Below are 20,989 nucleotides of genomic sequence, written 5' to 3'. Positions count from 1 at the left end.
ATCGTGAGTCATTTAGTAACATTTTAGCCGAATTCCCGGAAGTTTGCGGGGGGTATGCTAGTTCTGAACGTCACATGCTAATGTAAAAAGCTGGTTTTTGATATAAATATGAACTTGATTGAACAAAACATGCATGTATTGTATAACATAATGTCCTAGGGTTGTCATCTGATGAAGATCATCAAAGGTGAGTGCTGCATTTAGCTGTCTTCTGGGTTTTGGTGACATTATATGCTGGCTTGAAAAATGGGTGTCTGATTATTTCTGGCTTGGTACTCTGCTGACATAATCTAATGTTTTGCTTTCGTTGTAAAGCCTTTTTGAAATCGGACAGTGTGGTTAGATTAACGAGAGTCTTGTCTTTAAATAGCTGTAAAATAGTCATATGTTTGAGAAATTGAAGTAATAGGATTTTTAACGTTTTGAAAATCGCGCCACAGGCTGCCAGTGGCTGTTACGTAGGTGGGACGCTAGCCCATAGAGGTTAAATCACATCGCCTGTGGAGAGTGTGATCACACAGTCGTCCGGAACAGCTGATACTCTCATGCGTGTTTCAGTGTTACTTGCCTCGAATCGAGCATAGAAGTAATTTAGCTCGTCTGGTAGGCTTGTGTTACTGGGCAGCTCTCGGCTGTGCTTCCCTTTGTAGTCTGTAATAGTTTGCAAGCCCTGCCACATCCGACGAGCGTCAGAGCCGGTGTAGTACGATTTGATCTTAGTCCTGTATTGACGCTTTGCCTGTTTGATGTTTCATCGGAGGGCATAGCGGAATTTCTTATAAGCTTCCAGGTTAGAGTCACACTCCTTGAAAGCGACAACTCTACCCTTTAGCTCAGTGCGGATGATGCCTGTAATCCATGGCTCCTGGTTGGGGTATGTACGTACAGTCACTGTGGGGATGACGTCATCACTGCACTTATTGATGAAGTCAGTGACTGATGTGTACTCCTCAATGACATCGGAAGAATCCCGGAACATATTCCAGTCTGTGCTAGCAAAACAGTCCTGTAGCTTAGCATCTGCTTCATCTGACCACTGTTTTATTGACCGAGTCACTGGTGCTTCCTGCTTTCATTTTTGGTTCTAAGCAGAAATCAGGAGGATAGAATTATTGTCAGATATGCCAAATGGAGGGCAAGGGAGAGCTTTGTACGCATCCCTTTGTGTGGAGTAAAGGTGGTCTAGAGTTTCTTTCCCCGCTGGTTGCACATTTAACATGCTGGTGGAAATTTGGTAAAACTGATTTGTTTTCCTGCGTTAAAGTCCCCGGCCACTAGGAGCGCCGCCTCTGGATGAGCGTTTTCCTGTTTGCTTATGGCGGTATACAGCTCATTGAGTGTGGTCTTAGTGCCAGCATCGGTCTGTAGTGGTATGTTGACAGCTACGAAAAATACAGATAAACTCTCTAGGTAGATAATGTGGTCTACATCTTATCATGAGATGCTATACCTCAGGCGAGCAAAACCCCAAGACTTCATTTGATATCATGCACCAGCTGTTGTTTACAGATACATAGACCGCCACCCCTTGTCTTACCAGAGGCTGCTGTTCTATCCTGCCGATACAGTGTAAAACTCGCCAGCTGTATGATGTTCATGTCGTCGTTCAGCAACGACTCGGTGAAACATAAGATATTACAGTTTTTAATGTCCCGTTGGTAGATTCATCTTGCTCGTAGATCATCAATTTTATTTTCCAATGATTGCATGTTTGCCAATAGAATGGACGGCAGTGGAGTTTTACTCACTCGCCTACGAATTCTCAGAACGCAGCCAGACCTCCTCCTTTTTCTCTGTCTTCTCAGAACGCAAATGACGGGGACAGTTGACAGTGCAAAAACCAAGCCACGAGGTCGAAGGAATTGTCCATAGAGCTCCGAGACAGGATTGTGTCGAGGTACAGATCTGGGGAAGGGTACCAAAACATTTCTGCAGCATTGAAGGTCCCCAAGAACACAGTGGCCTGAGCAATCGGGGGAAAAGGGCCTTGGTCAGGGAGGTGACCAAGAACCCGTTGGTCACTCTGATAGAGCTCTAGAGTTAATCTGTGAAGATGGGAGAACCTTCCAAAAGGACAACCATCTCTGCAGTACTCCACCAATCAGGCCTTTATGATGGAGTGGCCAGACGGAAGCCACTCCTCAGTAAAAGGCACATGACAGCCCACTTGGAGTTTGCCAAAAGGCACCTAAAGACTCTCAGACCATGAGAAACAAGATTCTCTGGTCTGATGAAACCAAGATTTAACTCTTTGGCCTGAATTCCAAGCGTCACGCCTGGAGAAAACCTGCCACCATCCCTATGGTGAAGCATGGTGGTGGTAGAATCATGCTGTGGGGATGTTTTTCAGAGGCAGGGACTGGGAGACTAGTCAGGATCAAGGGAAAGATGAACAGAGCAAGCTATAGAGAGGTCCTTGATGAAAACCTGCTGTCATGACGTTGGCCTCTGAGTACAGGGAGGACAGTTGACCCCCCTCCCCCCCTTTGCATCATCCCCCAACCTACCTTCCCCCACCCAGTCCCTGTGTGAAGGAGTGGTAAAATTCCAGGAGAGTCTCTGGCCACATGGCCCATAGAGAGACACAGGAAATTCTTCCAACTCACAGAATTGGGGAGCCAAGCGACATTTGTGTTCTGGAGAAGGTATGGAAGACTGGTGAAGAATCCAGCTACGAACTGGTCCGCTTGGTACAATTTTGTGATACTCAGAAGAGACAATATAGCCATATTACCATAAAACGGTTTATATAATAGCCTCAGCCTTGAATTCACATGGTTGTATAGAATGTATTAATAAGGATAAAGCTATTTGTAATACATTGAGATGCTATGTACTGTTGTTAATGTGATAGAATTATATTTCTGTACCAAGCTTAACTCAGTCATTTGACAAGCCTGTTCTATGGTCACTATAAAACTATACCCTGATTTACATTTCTCCAGACCCCGGCCTCCACTCCATTGCGAGTTGGCCAATAGGTTTGACCATCCAAGTACTCTACTGAAAGTGAACTATACCACGTGGTTAACTTTTAGACTATTGATACTGACAGAATAAGAACAAGTCTTTGATATTAATTATTAGTCTGCAGCTAAGTAAATTATATCATTGAACGCGAAGACCAACGAAACATCCATTCTATGACGACATTAATGAATGTCGCTTTGAAAGATCCATCATAACCGAGAGAGAGAACGCGGACAAAACTCTCCAACGGGGCGACGCTCCAACAAGGATCCCGACGACACACTGAGCGTAAATATATATTGATTGCAATTGTTCCCGAATGAGTGAGCGTTCAATTGTCAATTGTTAATATGAATGAACTCTGTGTACCTCCTCAGCTGCCCTTTATGACCCATTGTTCAACAAGACACCAGCCATGCCTGTTTAGACCACTAGGGCACATTACTCTACCAATTCTTTGTGATGATAATTACTGTCTGTATACTTTATGTGAATTACTTAGTTTAGTAAATAAATGATTTTAAGACAATTGATGTATGGATGACTCTTAGTAAAGACTGGGTTCGTGCAGATACAACAATTTACGACGTTTGGAATGAGACTGGACGCGAGGTAAAATACACCATTTAAACCAGAAGATAATCGGCCTATACTATAATAGAATATAATATATAATGTTATAATATAGGAAAGTTAGATTAGGAAAATTATAACTTTGTAATCTGAATATTTTCCTTGGTGCCCCGATCTCCTAGTTAATTACAATTAAACGATTAATCGCGTGATAATAATTACAGGAAGTTAATTGATAAACATGTCTTCAGTTTAATGGTACCCCAAAGACACGACACTGCTCAAGAGCGCTCAGGACCTCAGACTGGGGAAAAGGTTCACCTTCAAATAGGACAACGAACCTTAGCACACAGCCAAGACAATGCAGGAGTGGCTTCGGGACAAGTCTATAAATGTCATTGAGTGACCCAGCTAGAGCCCGGACTTTAACCAGATCGAATATCTCTGGAGAGACTTGAAAATAGCTTTGCAGCTATGCTCCCCATCCAACCTGACAGAGCTTGAGATGATCTGTAGAGAACAGAATGGGAGAAACCCCAAATACAGGTGTGCCAAGCTTGAAGCGTCATACCGAAGACTCAAGGCTTTAATCGCTGCCAAAGGAGCTTCAACAAAGTTCTGAGTAAAGGGTCTGAATACTTATGTAAATGTGATATTTCCATTTTTTATTTGTAATAAATTTGCTAATATTTCATAAAACCTGTTTTTGCTTTGTCATTATGGGATATTGTGTGTAGATTGATGAGGGGAATTTCTTTTAAATCAATTTTAGAATTAGGTTGTAACCTGACAAAATGTGGGAAAAATCAAGGGGTCTGAATACTTTCCGAAGGCACTGTATATGGGCCAGATTACGATTGAGGAAATTACGCCTTTCATATGCATGCCTTTCCAATGCACTTCCCATTAGTTGGTATTCAGACTTGCCTTATGAAAGTGCCTAAGTGCATTTATCTTGCTTTTATGTCAAAAATGTTATAAAATGATTTGCATTTTAATGAGGGAAATAAGTATTTGACCCCTCTGCAAAACATGACTTAGTACTTGGTGGCAAAACCCTTGTTGGCAATCACAGAGGTCAGACGTTTCTTGTAGTTGGCCACCAGGTTTGCACACATCTCAGGAGGGATTTTGTCCCACTCCTCTTTGCAGATCTTCTCCAAGTCATTAAGGTTTCGAGGCTGACGTTTGGCAACTCGAACCTTCAGCTCCCTCCACAGATTTTCTATGGGATTAAGGGTCTGGAGACTGGCTAGGCCACCCCAGGACCTTAATGTGCTTCTTCTTGAGCCACTCCTTTGTTGCATTGGCCGTGTGTTTTGGGTCATTGTCATGCTGGAATACCCATCCACGATCCATTTTCAATGCCCTGGCTGAGGGAAGGAGGTTCTCACCCAAGATTTGACAGTACATGGCCCCGTCCATCGTCCCTTTGATGCGGTGAAGTTGTCCTGTCCCCTTAGCAGAAAAACACCCCCAAAGCATATAATGTTTCCACCTCCATGTTTGACGGTGGAGATGGTGTTCTTGGGGTCATAGGCAGCATTCCTCCTCCTCCAAACACGGCGAGTTGAGTTGATGTCAAAGAGCTCCATTTTGGTCTCATCTGACCACAACACTTTGTCCTCTGTTGTCCTCTGAGTCATTCAGATGTTCATTGGCAAACTTCAGAAGGGCATGTATATGTGCTTTCTTGAGCAGGGGGACCTTGCGGGCGCTGCAGGATTTCAGTCCTTCACGGCGTAGTGTGTTACCAACTGTTTTCTTGATGATTATGGTCCAAGCTGCCTTGAGATCATTGACAAGATCTTCCCGTGTAGTTCTGGGCTGATTCCTCACCGTTCTCATGATCATTGCAACTCCACGAGGTGAGATCTTGCATGGAGCCCCAGGCCGAGGGATATTGACAGTTCTTTTGTGTTTCTTCATTTTTGAATGATCACACCAAATATTGTCACCTTCTCACCAAGCTGCTTGGCGATGGTCTTGTAGCCCATTCCAGCCTTGTGTAGGTCTACAATCTTGTCCCTGACATCCTTGGAGAGCTCTTTGGTCTTGGCCATGGTGGAGAGTTTGGAATCTGATTGATTGATTGCTTCTGTGGACAGGTGTCTTTTTTACAGGTAACAAGCTACGGTTAGGAGCACTCCCTTTAAGAGTGTGCTCCTAATCTCAGCTCGTTACCTGTATAAAAGACACCTGGGAGCCAGAAATCTTTTTTGATTGAGAGGGGGTCAAATACTTATTTCCCTCATTAAAATGCAAATCAATTTATAACATTTTTGACATGCGTTTTTCTGGATTTTGTTGTTATTCTGTCTCTCACTGTTCAAATAAACCTACCATTAAAATTATAGACTGATCCTTTCTTTGTCAGTGGGCAAGCGTACAAAATCAGCAGGGGATCAAATACTTCCCCCCCCACTGTACATGCAGCTTCTCTTCTGTCATTATATGTTGCCCTAGAGGACTAAATAAACCCTTGCTCACCAGAATAATAAGAAAATTTTTCAAAAAGCAGTTTGACCAGTTGTAAGCTGTGAAAACTACCCAACATGTTTCTGATAAGATTTCAGTTTGGCTTGGATGCATATTTAAAGTGGTTGAAATACGATCAGCTTTTATGATGCTGATAATAGCACCTCTACAGATGGTCCCTAAATGTGCATTAACATTCTTTCAAGATGCTGAAAGAAAGAAATCTCTCTACTCCTGTGTCAAAATGTACATTTGGTGTGTACTTTTACTGCAAGAAATGTTTAATTCTGCATGAGTTAGTCTTTAACATTACATGACAGAGGAGGCTGGTGGGAGGAGCTATAGTAATGGCTGGATTGGAATTTTTGGGATGGTATAAAACTCAAACATATGGAAACCACATTTGACTCCATTCCATTTATTCCCTTCAAGCCATTACAACGAGCCCCTCCTCCTATAGCTCCTCCCACCAGCCTCCACTGGAGAGGTTATAGACCTACAGTCAGTGACCAGATTTAAGTTTCCATTTAACCCATCAGAACAGCAGGGTACAGTTCTCTTGACGTACCATAGGCCTATTTGAAATCCCCTTCTTGTGACTGTCTAATTTGTATAGCGCCTCACAATCACACATAACATAAGCACTGCTATCATCGTCTTTTAACACTTAAAATCTTTCCCAAACATTACTTTTCTGGCTCTCCCTTCTCTTTATTTTCAACTGCATATTTTCTCTTATTGAATTCAACTCAGACATTGTCCTTTTTGCCTAAGTGGATCAATGTTAACTTTTACTGGCCATTCCCAAAACCATTTGGCTATTTGGCATGGGTACTTCTGTGCTTGCAAACTCCCTTAAAATACCTTCACTTTAAAAATTAGAAAAAAGCTACAATATACACTAATGTTCAAAAGTTTGGGGTCACTTAGAAATGTCCTTGTTTTTGAAAGAAAAGCTATTTTTTTGTCCATTAAAATAACATAAAATTGATCAGAAATACAGTGTAGATATTGTTAATGTTGTAATGACTATTGTAGCTGGAAACGGTTGATTTTTAATGGAATATCTACATAGGCGTACAAAGGCCCATTATCAGCAACCATCACTCCTGTGTTCCAATGGCACGGTGTGTTAGCTAATCCAAGTTTATCATTTTAAAAGGCTAATTGATCATTAGAAAACCCTTTTACCATTATGTTAGCACAGCTGAAAACATTTGTCCTGATTAAAGAAGCAATAAAACTGCCCTTCTTTAGACTAGTTGAGTATCTGGAGCATCAGCGTTTGTGGGTTCGATTACAAGCTCAAAATGGCCAGAAACAAATAACTTTCTTCTGAAACTCATCAGCCTATTCTTATTCTGAGAAATTACGGCTATTCCATGAGAGAAATTTCCAAGAAACTGAAGATCTCGTACAACGCTGTGTCCTACTCCCTTCACAGAACAGCGCAAACTGGCTCTAAACAGAATAGAAAGAGGAGTGGGAGGCCCCGTGCACAACTGAGCAAGAGAACAAGTACATTACAGTGTCTAGTTTGAGAAACAGACGCCTCACAAGTCCTCAACTGGCAGCTTCATTAAATAGTACATGCAAAACACCAGTCTCAACGTCAACAGTGAAGAGGCGAATCTGGGATGCTGGCCTTCTAGGCAGAGTTCCTCTGTCCAGTGTCTGTCCAGTTGACCAACTACAGACAAGGGGGCATAACTTCGGCTTCCCTCAGGTAAAATAAACCTACCAAACACCAAAACGTCACAGAATTTTGCCATAATATATGTGCAAACTGTTTTGACTGGTAAGCATGCGACAGGCTTTAGAATGCTATCCGGAATCCTTGGGACGTCTCAGCCCGTTGAAGTTGGTTAAGTTTAGTAAGGGCAGTACTTGACTTGGACTGATAAGTTCCGGTACTCATTTTGGCTTTATATTTCAGTGCAGGAGCTCCACAATACTTTGAGATAATATTCTATAAGAGGAACAGGAGCTCAAGCAGTAGAACATTTGAGGTGCAGGTACTCAGCTCCAGTGAGCTCCTGCCCAAGTCAAGGGTAAGGGTTAAGGTCAGGGTTTAAGGTAGGGAGGCAGAATGAGCAAATGTGTGCGCTTATTTTAAATGGAAAATTTCAGCATTATTGTGTGGAAAAAGAGAGGAAAAATGTGTTGTTTCTTTTTTTTTTATTGAGAAGAGAAAGAGCACGTAGGCTGCAAAGCTCCCTGAAATCAGATTAAGAGCAGTTCAACAGATCAAACAGTTTCCAGCAGAGTCGTGCCACTGGGATTGGCAATTTACAAAGCGCAAGACTCAAATGTGATTCATTTAAACAGCGGTGAACAGAAGCGTTACTTACAAACAGATGAGCGATGTGCTTACAAAACACAAATCAACAAGCAATGATTAAAAAATGTCTACAGTTGTCCCAAAAATAAAAACATCAAACATACTTATTAAATAGTTTCCTTTCATTAATATATATTACTTATTTACTCTCTATAGAGAGTTAGTTTTTTGCTAATGCTAGTAAAGCTGTAGTCTAATACAAAAGTACTGCTTTGAATGAAGCCTCCCATGAGATAGTGACTGTCTCAATACTGCCCACTAGCTTATTTTCCTTATGTCCTGCCCTCCATGATCACTGACATGTCAGGTGACAGGACAAGACTGGTGAAAGCCATTAGTGGAAAAACCCTCCTGGTCCTTCAAGCCATTTGTGGTCATGAAGGAAAGGAGTAAAAGAAAGGGACCCATAGAGGAGTTGAGAGACAACCATCCACTGACCTGCCTAGAAAAGTTCACTTGCAATAGGAGACCCCCTGGGCACCACTGTTGGCTAATGCGAGACACACACACATTTTTCACAATGTAAATAATGTAAAGTATGAGAGTACCTTGAATTACATTTTGTGTTGTGCAATGTTTCGCAAACGGTCATTATTATAGAGGATGTTGCAATATCTTTATAACACCCTGTTATTAAAAGCATTCAAAGAACAATGCTATCAGTCCAACTAGGAATGGCTGGTACAGCTACAGTACAGCATAAGCTTGTACCAAAGACGCAATGTTCAAATCTCCATTCATTCAACATTTCCATTTTACTACATACTATCCATCAGAAGTATTTTGCAAATAAAAAGTAATCATTTGTTATATGCACATGCCCCATTGTGTAATATTAACATAGTTACAGTATATTTTCCTTGACCGAGTGACAAAAAAAGTGAAAGTGCCTGAGATGCAGTCTTTTCCAATTCCATAATGCCATCTGTGCACCAAACTATAAGCAATATACAGCAAACCAAAAGCATTTAATCGGATTGTGAATAAGATCATTAGAGACAGGTGGCATTAAACAAATTAAATGCTGCATGCATCCAAACATGAGGCATTCAAATAGTTACACAATAATAGCTTTAGTAGAATGAATAGGAAATCCCTAGGCAATGCAGACATGGTATATAGTTAGAACTCATGGGCTGCATTTACATAGGGAGCCCAATTCTGATTTGTTTTCAATAATTGGTCTTTTGACCAATCCCATCAGATCTTTTTCAAAGCTGATCTGAGTGGTCCAAAGATCAATGAGTGAAAAAAAGCAAAAGAATTTGGCTAAAAATGCAGTCATAGAGGCACGGATACTTTGTTCCAGAGTTTGTGGGATGAAACGTCATCAAATCCTCTTCTTTGGTTTAAAAATAAATAAGAAGCTTTTGAGGAAGCCTTTGGCTGGGTTTACACAGGCAGCTACTAATTGGTATTTTGACCAGTCAGATTAGCTGCGAAAAAGATCTGATGTGAAAAGATCAAATTGGTCAAAAGACTAATTAGTGGGAAAAATATCAGAATAGGGCTGCCTGTTTAAACGCAGCCTTAGTGTCATATCATATGACCTGTGGACATGCCTTAGCAGTAGAGATACTGAGGTCACGTGGAGGTAAGCAGAGGGGAAACATTGGACAGGGAGAGACAATTAGATAATAAGCGATATGGTACTATCTCCACATTTCCCTCCGATAGGCTAGGTGGACTTTTAGGTGCCTAGGGGGTAGGGGGGCTAAAGGTTGTTTCTGTCCAGTCGAGGTGGTTGGGTTGTAAAGCTGTGTGTGCATACAGTAGTGATTCTACAGGGATCGGTGAGGGTAAATATCGTGTTTTCGGGGTCTACAGAGGGAAAATATACATACATAAGTGATAATTAGGGCCAAGAGTTTTTCCTAACCACATGATCTAATCAGGAAAAAACTATGGGCATTACTTATAGTTTACAAACTTGGGGCCTAGAGGTATTCCAGGTGCACACATCGGGGTGTGTGTAGGGGCCTAAGTAAACGTGTTTGTATGAGACGTGTGGGTCTGCCCCATCAGGATGTCCAGGACTGCATGTTGCGCAGCATAGCCTCAAAGCGCTCCATGTTGGGGGCATAGGCGTGGGCCAGCTGGTCGGTCAGGCGGCTGTATAGGCTAAACGACTTGAGCTCCAGCCAAATGAAGCCGAAGCGGTCCTCATCAAACAGGATAAAGAGGCCAGGCGTGCGCTCCGGGCTCGTGAAGCCGTGGCCGGCAATCAGGCCTGTCCCGTAGAAACTGAAATCGATGAAGAAAAAAATCTATCAAGATATCCTGTTGCGTAGCCTACATGTTGCGATCCAATGTTTCAGATGGCCGGAGTGTTGTGCTTGTAACACTTGAGTTGTGTGGGTCTGACTCCCACATGGGCAACATATACTGAATACATGCATTAACTTTAAGTCCATTTGGATGAAGGAGTCTGCTAAATGACCATTATATTCTATTACAAGTGTACATGCATGTGTGAGTATCTCATCTCACTCTGCTATACAGCTAGATTTCACAGGCACTCTTGGCTATACGAGGACATTTGCAATACAACTTGAACACGTGTGAGATTGATGGACTCACCACATCTTGCAGGTACGGGGGTACACCTCGTTGCGGGCCATGACCCCCAGAGGCAGGACAAAGGGCTGGGCCTCCGAGGAAGCACTGCTGCTGCTGCTACTGGGCCCAGGCTGGGGGCTCTCTGATTGGGCTTCCATAGCCAACTCCAGACCCTCTGCCCCGCCACCATCCGCAGCAGCAGCCCCCTGGGGGGCCAAAGCCCCATCTCCAGCAGCAACCCCCTGGGGGGCCACATCTGGGCTCTGCGCCTCCTGCTGCGCCTCCTCATGCACCCCCAGCACCAGGCGAGACAGCTCCTCCACACTGCGCTGGTGCTCGAGGTCCGGAAGGTGCACAGGCCGATTCAGGTCCACATCGAGCGTTAGCTGGCCTGCTGGAACGTTGGGGTCCCCCTGGGAGGGAGGAGAAAGGACAGGGGCATGTTCAGTAGGGGGAAAAAGTTTTGAAATGGAAGAGGTACTACCCAAACATCGGTAATAAGGACGTTTGATGAGACAGCCTACAGGGAGGAGATGAGGGCCCTGGGAGTGTGGTGCCAGGAAAATAACCTCACTCAATGTCGACAAAACAAAGGAGCTGATCGGGGACTTCAGGAAACAGCAGAGGGAGCACCTCCCTATCCACATCGACGAGACAGTAGTGAAGGTGGAACGTTTTAAGTTCCTCGGCGTACACATCACAGACAAACTGAAATGGTCCATTCACACAGACAGTGTGGTGCTGAAGGCGCAACAGTGTCTCTTCAACCTCCGGAGGCTGAAGAAATGTGGCTTGTCACCCAGAACCCAGACAAACTTTTACAGATGCACAATTGTGAGCATCTGTCGGGCATCACTGCCTGGTACAGCAACCGCAGAGCTCTCCAGAGGGTGGTGCGGTTTGTTCAAAGCATCACCGGCGGCAAACTACCTTTGACCTTCCCTACAGGACCCGATGTCACAGGAAGGCCAAAAAGATCATCAAGGACAACAACCACCCGAGCCACTGCCTGTTCACCCCACTATCATCCAGAAGGCGAGGTCAGTACAGGTGCACTGTTCCAGATCTCCGGCAGCCTCTGGAACTGCCGGTCTGCGGCCAACAAGGCTGAGTTCATCTCAGCCTATGCTACCCTCCAGTCCCTAGACTTCCTGGCGCTGACGGAAACATGGATTACCACAGATAACACTGCTACTCCTACTGCTCTCTCCTCGTCTGCCCACGTGTTCTCGCATACCCCTAGAGCATCGAGCCAGCGGGGTGGTGGCACTGGAATCCTCATCTCTCCCAAGTGGACATTCTCTCTTTCTCCCCTGACCCATCTGTCTATCTCCTCATTTGAATTCCATGCTGTCACAGTTACCAGCCCTTTCAAGCTTAACATCCTTATCATTTATCGCCCTCCAGGTTCCCCTGGAGAGTTCATCAATGAGCTTGATGCCTTGATAAGTTCCTTTCCTGAGGATGGCTCACCTCTCACAGTTCTGGGTGACTTTAACCTCCCCACGTCTACCTTTGACTCATTCCTCTCTGCCTCCTTCTTTCCACTCCTCTCCTCTTTTGACCTCACCCTCTCACCTTCCCCCCCCCTACTCACAAGGCAGGCAATACGCTTGACCTCATCTTTACTAGATGCTGTTCTTCCACTAATCTCATTGCAACTCCCCTCCAAGTCTCTGACCACTACCTTGTATCCTTTTCCCTCTCGATCTCATCCAACACTTCTCACTCTGCCCCTACTCGGATGGTATTGCGCCGTCCCAACCTTCGCTCTCCCTCTCCCGCTACTCTCTCCTCTTCCATCCTATCATCACTTCCCTCTGCTCAAACCTTCTCCAACCTATCTCCTGATTCTGCCTCCTCAACCCTCCTCTCCTCCCTCTCTGCATCCTTTGATTTTCTTTGTCCCCTATCCTCCTGACCGGCTCGGTCCTCCCCTCCTGCTCCGTGGCTCGACGACTCACTGCGAGCTCACAGAACAGGGCTCCGGGCAGCCGAGCGGAAATGGAGGAAAACTCGCCTCCCTGCGGACCTGGCATCCTTTCACTCCCTCCTCTCTACATTTTCCTCTTCTGTCTTTGCTGCTAAAGCCACTTTCTACCACTCTAAATTCCAAGCATCTGCCTCTAACCCTAGGAAGCTCTTTGCTACCTTCTCCTCCCTCCTGAATCCTCCTCCCCCTCCCCCCACTCCTCCCTCTCTGCGGATGACTTCGTCAACCATTTTGAAAAGAAGGTTGACGACATCCGATCCTCGTTTGCTAAGTCAAACGACACCGCTGGTCCTGCTCACACTGCCCTACCCTGTGCTTTGACCTCTTTCTCCCCTCTCTCTCCAGATGATTGCCTACGGAGCTGTGAAGGGAACGGCACCTCCATACCTTCAGGCTCTGATCAGGCCCTACACCCAAACAAGGGCACTGCGTTCATCCAGCTCTGGCCTGCTGGCCCCCCTACCTCTGAGGAAGCACAGTTCCCGCTCAGCCCAGTCAAAACTGTTCGCTGCTCTGGCACCCCAATGGTGGAACAAGCTCCCTCACGACGCCAGGACAGCGGTCAATCACCACCTTCCGGAGACACCTGAAACCCCACCTCTTTAAGGAATACCAGACCCACCCCCTTAAAAGATTTAGATGCACTATTGTAAAGTGGTTGTTCCACTGGATATCATAAGGTGAATGCACCAATTTGTAAGTCGCTCTGGATAAGAGCGTCTGCTAAATGACTTAAATGTAAAAAAAATGTAATGAAATCTCGCGTCTTGTGACGGCCGGCCGCCCAACAACCTGCCCACTTGACCCTATCCCCTCCTCTCTTCTCCAGACCATTTCCGGAGACCTTCTCCCCTACCTCACCTCGCTCATCAACTCATCCTTGACCGCTGGCTACGTCCCTTCCGTCTTCAAGAGAGCGAGAGTTGCACACCTTCTGAAAAAACCTACACTCGATCCCTCCGATGTCAACAACTACAGACCAGTATCCCTTCTTTCTTTTCTCTCCAAAACTCTTGAACGTGCCGTCCTTGGCCAGCTCTCTTGCTATCTCTCTCAGAATGACCTTCTTGATCCTAATCAGTCAGGTTTCAAGACTGGGCATTCAACTGAGACTGCTCTTCTCTGTGTCACGGAGGCTCTCCGCACTGCTAAAGCTAACTCTCTCTCCTCTGCTCTCATCCTTCTAGACCTATCTGCTGCCTTTGATACTGTGAACCATCAGATCCTCCTCTCCACCCTCTCCGAGCTGGGCATCTCCGGCGCGGCCCACGCTTGGATTGCGTCCTACCTGACAGGTCGCTCCTACCAGGTGGCGTGGCGAGAATCTGTCTCCGCACCACGTGCTCTCACCACTGGTGTCCCCCAGGGCTCTGTTCTAGGCCCTCTCCTATTCTCGCTATACACCAAGTCTCTTGGCTCTGTCATATCCTCACATGGTCTCTCCTATCATTGCTATGCAGACGACACACAATTAATCTTCTCCTTTCCCCCTTCTGACAACCAGGTGGCGAATCGCATCTCTGCATGTCTGGCAGACATATCAGTGTGGATGACGGATCACCACCTCAAGCTGAACCTCGGGAAAACGGAGCTGCTCTTCCTCCCGGGGAAGGACTGCCCGTTCCATGATCTCGCCATCACGGTTGACAACTCCCTTGTGTCCTCCTCCCAGAGTGCTAAGAGCCTCGGCGTGACCCTGGACAACACCCTGTCGTTCTCCACTAACATCAAGGCGGTGACCCGATCCTGTAGGTTCATGCTCTACAACATTCGCAGAATACGACCCTGCCTCACACAGGAAGCGGCGCAGGTCCTAATCCAGGCACTTGTCATCTCCCGCCTCGATTACTGCAACTCGCTGTTGGCTGGGCTCCCTGCCTGTGCCACTAAACCCCTACAACTCATCCAGAACGCCGCAGCCCGTCTGGTGTTCAACCTTCCCAAGTTCTCTCACGTCACCCCGCTCCTCCGCTCTCTCCACTGGCTTCCAGTTGAAGCTCGCATCCGCTACAAGACCATGGTGCTTGCCTACGGAGCTGTGAGGGGAACGGCACCTCCGTATCTTCAGGCTCTGATCAGGCCCTACACCCAAACAAGGGCACTGCGTTCATCCACCTCTGGCCTGCTCGCCTCCCTACCTCTGAGGAAGCACAGTTCCCGCTCAGCCCAGTCAAAACTGTTCGCTGCTCTGGCACCCCAATGGTGGAACAAGCTCCCTCACGACGCCAGGACAGCGGAGTCAATCACCACCTTCCGGAGACACCTGAAACCCCACCTCTTTAAGGAATACCTGGGATAGGATAAAGTAATCCTTCTAACCCCCCCCCCTTAAAATATTTAGATGCACTATTGTAAAGTGGTTGTTCCACTGGATATTATAAGGTGAATGCACCAATTTGTAAGTCGCTCTGGATAAGAGCGTCTGCTAAATGTCTTAAATGTTAAATGTTAAGGTGCATCAAAGTTGGGATCGAGAGAATGAAAAACAGCTTCTATCTCAAGGCCATCGGACTGTTAAATAGCCATTACTAGGCGGCTTCCACCTGGTTACGTAACCCTGCACCTTAGAAGCTGCTGCCCTATATACATAGACTTTAAATCACTGGTCACTTTAATAATGGAACACTAGTCACTTTAATAATGTTAACATATTTTTTCTTTACTCATCTCATATGTATATAATGTATTCTATTCTACTGTATTTTAGTCTGTCACTCTGACATTGCTCATCCTAATATTTATATATCCCTTAATTCCATTCTTTTACTTTTAGGTTTGTGTGTATTGTTGTGAATTGTTAGATATTACTGCACTGATGGAGCTACAAACACAAGCATTTCACTACACCCGAAATAACATCTGCTAAACGTGTATGTGACCAATAACATTTGATTTGGTTTTCCATTTCAAAAACTGTTGGTTTGGAAACATTAGGGGCCAGTTGGGGTGGGAGCCCAGCCGGGGTGCGGTGGAGGTGGGGGACTCACGGTGAGCTTGGTGGCCCTGGCGCGAGGCCCATGGAAGCTGAGCATGATGATCTCCAGGCCGTGGCTGCCGTAGGTGCCTTTGAACAGGCCCGGCTGCAACAGATCAGAGGGCAGTCGTGGAGGGAGGTAGATCCGCCGGTACGTCAGGCAGTTACTGTCAGAAAATAACATTACAGCATCATCAACATTAATGAAGCCAACTAGATGGTAATTTTCCATGACGAAAAATTGTGCAACTTGCTTCAGCTCTTTGAAAAAATATTTTTATGGTGGTGGAAGTTTAAAACATTTTACTTAAGTGAAGCGGTGAAATACTGTCAGTGAAATATATACAAAAAAAATCTGGTCTGATAGACAACATTTACTTTAGAGTGTGGGGCAGTTGGATCACATATTCCATCACAAATAATACTACTACACTTTCAAATTCTCCTACTAGAAAACCAAAGTATGTACAAACTGTAATAATTACGCATAAGGAATTAGAAAAGTTTTATGCTATCATTTGGGGAGGGAAATTCAATGGTGCCTCTAGTAGAAGAAGTTTAGAAGTTTGTTTTAGCTATATTAACTAGAGGTCTTCAGGGATATACCTTAACCCGATTACCAACCAGATACAGTGGGGAGAACAAGTATTTGATACACTTTTTTTGCAGGTTTTCCTACTTACAAAGCATGTAGAGGTCTGTAATTACTTATGTCATGCAATAAAATGCAAATTAATTACTTAAAAAATCATACAATGTGATTTTCTGGATTTTTGTTTTAGATTCCGTCTCTCACAGTTGAAGTGTACCTATGATAAAAATTACAGACCTCTACATGCTTTGTAAGTAGGAAAACCTGAAAAATCGGCAGTGTATCAAATACTTGTTCTCCCCACTTTATATGAACAGCTCGGATCCAAAATTCTGCAGTTGACCCTCGGATCCCGGGTTGGATCACGCTCGGCGGCCACGGACCTCGGATTTGTCGGAAAATATGTGAAATATTGACCAGATCCGAAATTATATTTGAAGACAACATCCTGATGAAAATAGGCTTAAATATCCTCTTTAAATCACATTTGCTACGCATGGCGGTTGGTTCAGTCAAAAGCATTATGCTCTCCTCTGCCTGTCAACCTCTCTTGGTCTGGATGGAGCTTTCCCTATAGCAAACTTGCAACATTGTTTCAACTGGGCCCTCACCGTTTCCCGCGCCAATGAGCTCTGAACAGACATAACTGTAAATGTTCAGATAGCCTATTTTATGACATTCCCACTGGAGATATGGGATCAGCAATATGTTGCTATTTCACACTGAAGCACGGTGGTTACTTAGGCCTATCGAGAAGGACCCACTGGGCTCAGACGTCAGTTCAACGTCTAGTTTGGATTTACATTCGGTTGAGTTGTCAATCAACAACAAATGTCACCATGGCAATGGAATTAGGTTAAAAGTTTGGTGAAAAAAAAGAGTCTAAATGCCCTTACATTGATTACTTTTTGCAAACACAATCAGTTTTCCACATCACTTGACTTGGGCGGTATCCAGATTTTCATAGTCATGGGCTCGTTAAATATCTCATTCCAAAATCATTGGTATTAATATGGAGTTGGTCCCCCCCTTTGCTGCTATAACAGTCTCCACTCTTCTGGAAGGCTTTTCACTAGATGTTGGAACATTGCGGCGGGGACTTGCTTCCATTCAGCGACAAGAGCATTAGTGAGGTCGGGCACTGATGTTGGGCAATTAAGCCTGGCTCGCAGTCGGCGATCCAATTCACCCGTAAGGTGTTCAATGGGGTTGAGGTCAGGGCTCTGTGCAGGCCAGTCAAGTTCTTCCACACCGATCTCAACAAACCATTTCTGTATGGACCTCGCTTTGTGCACAGGGGCATTGTCATGCTGAAACAGGAAAGAGCCTTCCCCAAACTGTTGAAAACAAAGTAGGAATCACAGAATCATCTAGAATGTCATTGTATGCTGTAGCGTTAAGATTTCCCTTCACTGGAACTAAGGGGCTTAGCCCGAACCGTGACAAACAGCCTCAGACCATTATTCCTCCTCCACCAAACTTTACAGTTGGCATTATGCATTAGTGCAGGTAGAATTCTCCTGGCATCCGCCAAACCCAAATTCGTCCGTCAGACGGCCAGATGGTGAAGCGCGATTCATCACTCCAGAGAACGCATTTCCACTGCTCCACAGTCCAATGGCGGTGAACTTTTCACCACTCCAGCCGACGCTTGGCATTGCACATGGTGATCTTAGGCTTGTGTGCGGCTGTTTGGCCATGGAAACCCATTTCATGAAGCTCCCGACTAACAGTTATTGTGCTGACGTTGCTTCGAGAGGCAGTTTGGAACTCGGTAGTGAGTATTGCAACCGAAAACGGATGATTTTTACAAGCTATGTGCTTCGGCGGTCCTGTGCTGTGAGCTTGTGTGGCCTACCACTTCATGGCTGAGCCGTTGTTGCTCCTAAATGTTTCCACTTCACAATAATAGTACTTACAGTTGACGGGGGCAGCTCTAGCAGGGCAGAAATTTGACGGACTGACTTGTTGGAAAGGTGGCATCCTATTATGGTCCCACGTTGAAAGTCACTGAGCTCTTCATTAAGGCCATTCTACTGAAAATGTTTGTCTATGGAGATGGCATAACTGTATGCTAGATTTTATACACCTGCAGTAATGGGTGTAACTGAAATAGCCAAATCCACTAATTTGAATGGGTGTCCACATACTTTGTATATATAGTGTACCTTCCTTCTCTTATTTTCTGGGATTTACAGTATTACTGGCATGGCACACAAGGGGGTGCTAAAAATGAAAGAAAAGCCCATTGGGCCTCTATTAGCAGACTGCTAACAGAATTTGCACAACTAATAGCGAAATCACATAGACGCTGCTAGCTAAATGCTAACGAGCAAAAATTAAAAAATAAATTGCAAAGACAAGCAAATCCAAAGTTATACAAGCATAGCTAGTAGCTACCGAATATTATTTTCTGTGAGTTTTATTTATTTCACCTTTATTTAACCAGGTAGGCCAGTTGAGAACAAGTTCTCATTTATAACTGCGATCTGGCCAAGATAAAGCAAAGCAGTGCGGCAAAAACAACAACAGAGTTACACATGGAATAAACAAACGTACAGTCAATAACACAATATAAAAAATCTATATACAGTGTGTGCAAATGAGGTAAGATCAGGGAGGTAAGGCAATAAATAGGCTGTAGTGGCGAAGTAATTAGCAATTAAACACTGGGGTGATAGATGTGCAGAAGATGAATGTGCAAGTAGAGATACTGGGGTGCAAAGGAGCAAAAGAATAAATAACAATATGGGGATGAGGTAGTTGGATCGGCTATTTACAGATGGGCTATGTACAGGTGCAATGATCTGTGAGCTGCTCTGACTGCTGATGCTTAAAGTTAGTGAGGGAGATATGAGTTTCCAGTTTCAGAGATTTTTGCAATTTGTTCCAGTCATTGGCAGCAGAGAACTGGAAGGAAAGGCGGCCAAAGGAAGAATTGGCTTTGTGGGTGACCAGTGAAATATACCTGCTGGAACGCGTGCTACGGGTGGGTGCTGCTATGGTGACCAGTGAAGAATATGAAGCGATGGCCAGCCAACGACAGCATACAGGTCGCAGTGGTGGGTAGTATATGGGGCTTTGGTGACAAAACGGATGGCACTGTGATAGACTGCATCCAATTTGCTGAGTCGAGTGTTGGAGGCTATTTTGTAAATGACATCGCCGAAGTCAAGGATTGGTAGGATAGTCAGTTTTACGAGGGTATGTTTGGCAGCATGAGTGAAGGATGCTTTGTTGCGAAATAGGAAGCCGATTGTAGATTTAATTTTGGATTGGAGATTTTTTATTTATTTATTTACCTTTATTTAACCAGGTAGGCAAGTTGAGAACAAGTTCTCATTTACAATTGCGACCTGGCCAAGATAAAGCAAAGCAGTTCGATACATACAACAACACAGAGTTACACATGGAGTAAAACAAACATACGGTCAATAATACAGTAGAAAAATAAGTCTATATACAATGTGAGCAAATGAGGTGAGATAAGGGAGGTAAAGGCAAAAAAAGGCCATGGTGGCAAAGTAAATACAATATTGCAAGTAAAACACTGGAATGGTAGATTTGCAGTGGAAGAAAGTGCAAGTAGACATAGAAATAATGGGGTGCAAAGGAGCAAAATAAATAAATAAATAAATAAATACAGTAGGGAAGAGGTAGTTGTTTGGGCTAAATTATAGATGGTCTATGTACAGGTGCAGTAATGTGTGAGCTGCTCTGACAGCTGGTGCTTAAAGCTAGTGAGGGAGATAAGTGTTTCCAGTTTCAGAGATTTTTGTAGTTCGTTCCAGTCATTGGCAGCAGAGAACTGGAAGGAGAGGCGGCCAAAGGAGGAATTGGCTTTGGGGGTGACCAGAGAGATATACCTGCTGGAGCGCGTGCTACAGGTGGGTGCTGCTATGGTGACCAGCAGGCTGAGATAAGGGGGGACTTTACCTAGCAGGGTCTTGTAGATGACCTGGAGCCAGTGGGTTTGGCGACGAGTGTGAAGCGAGGGCCAGCCAACGAGAGCGTACAGGTCGCAGTGGTGGGTAGTATATGGGGCTTTGGTGACAAAACGGATGGCACTGTGATAGACTGCATCCAATTTATTGAGTAGGGTATTGGAGGCTATTTTGTAAATGACATGGCCGAAGTCGAGGATCGGTAGGATGGTCAGTTTTACAAGGGTATGTTTGGCAGCATGAGTGAAGGATGCTTTGTTGCGAAATAGGAAGCCAATTCTAGATTTAACTTTGGATTGGAGATGTTTGATGTGATTCTGGAAGGAGAGTTTACAGTCTAACCAGACACCTAGGTATTTGTAGTTGTCTACCTATTCTAAGTCAGAACCGTCCAGAGTAGTGATGCTGGACGGGTGGGCAGGTGTAGGCAGCGATCAGTTGAAGAGCATGCATTTAGTTTTACTTGTATTTAAGAGCAGTTGGAGGCCACGGAAGGAGAGTTGTATGGCATTGAAGCTCGTCTGGAGGGTTGTTAACACAGTGTCCAAAGAAGGGCCAGATGTAT

General features: G+C 44.8%; 1 protein-coding gene across 1 annotated transcript in view; it reads right to left on the bottom strand.

Moving 5' to 3' along the window:
* Positions 1-8,182: 8,182 nt before the first annotated feature.
* LOC106561277 (F-box only protein 31) overlaps positions 8,183-20,989 on the bottom strand; it is a 31,744-nt gene continuing 18,937 nt past the window's right edge. The window contains exons 7-9 of the mRNA XM_014125054.2: positions 15,902-16,055; positions 10,943-11,334; positions 8,183-10,606 (exon numbers count right to left, since the gene is read on the bottom strand). Coding sequence (XP_013980529.1) covers positions 10,384-10,606; positions 10,943-11,334; positions 15,902-16,055 — 769 coding nt within the window. The 3' untranslated portion in view covers positions 8,183-10,383. The remainder of the gene's footprint in view (positions 10,607-10,942; positions 11,335-15,901; positions 16,056-20,989) is intronic.

Source organism: Salmo salar, chromosome ssa10 (genome assembly GCF_905237065.1).
Source record: "Salmo salar chromosome ssa10, Ssal_v3.1, whole genome shotgun sequence".
NCBI lineage: Eukaryota > Metazoa > Chordata > Actinopteri > Salmoniformes > Salmonidae > Salmo > Salmo salar.
This window is presented reverse-complemented; position numbering and strand designations above follow the sequence as displayed.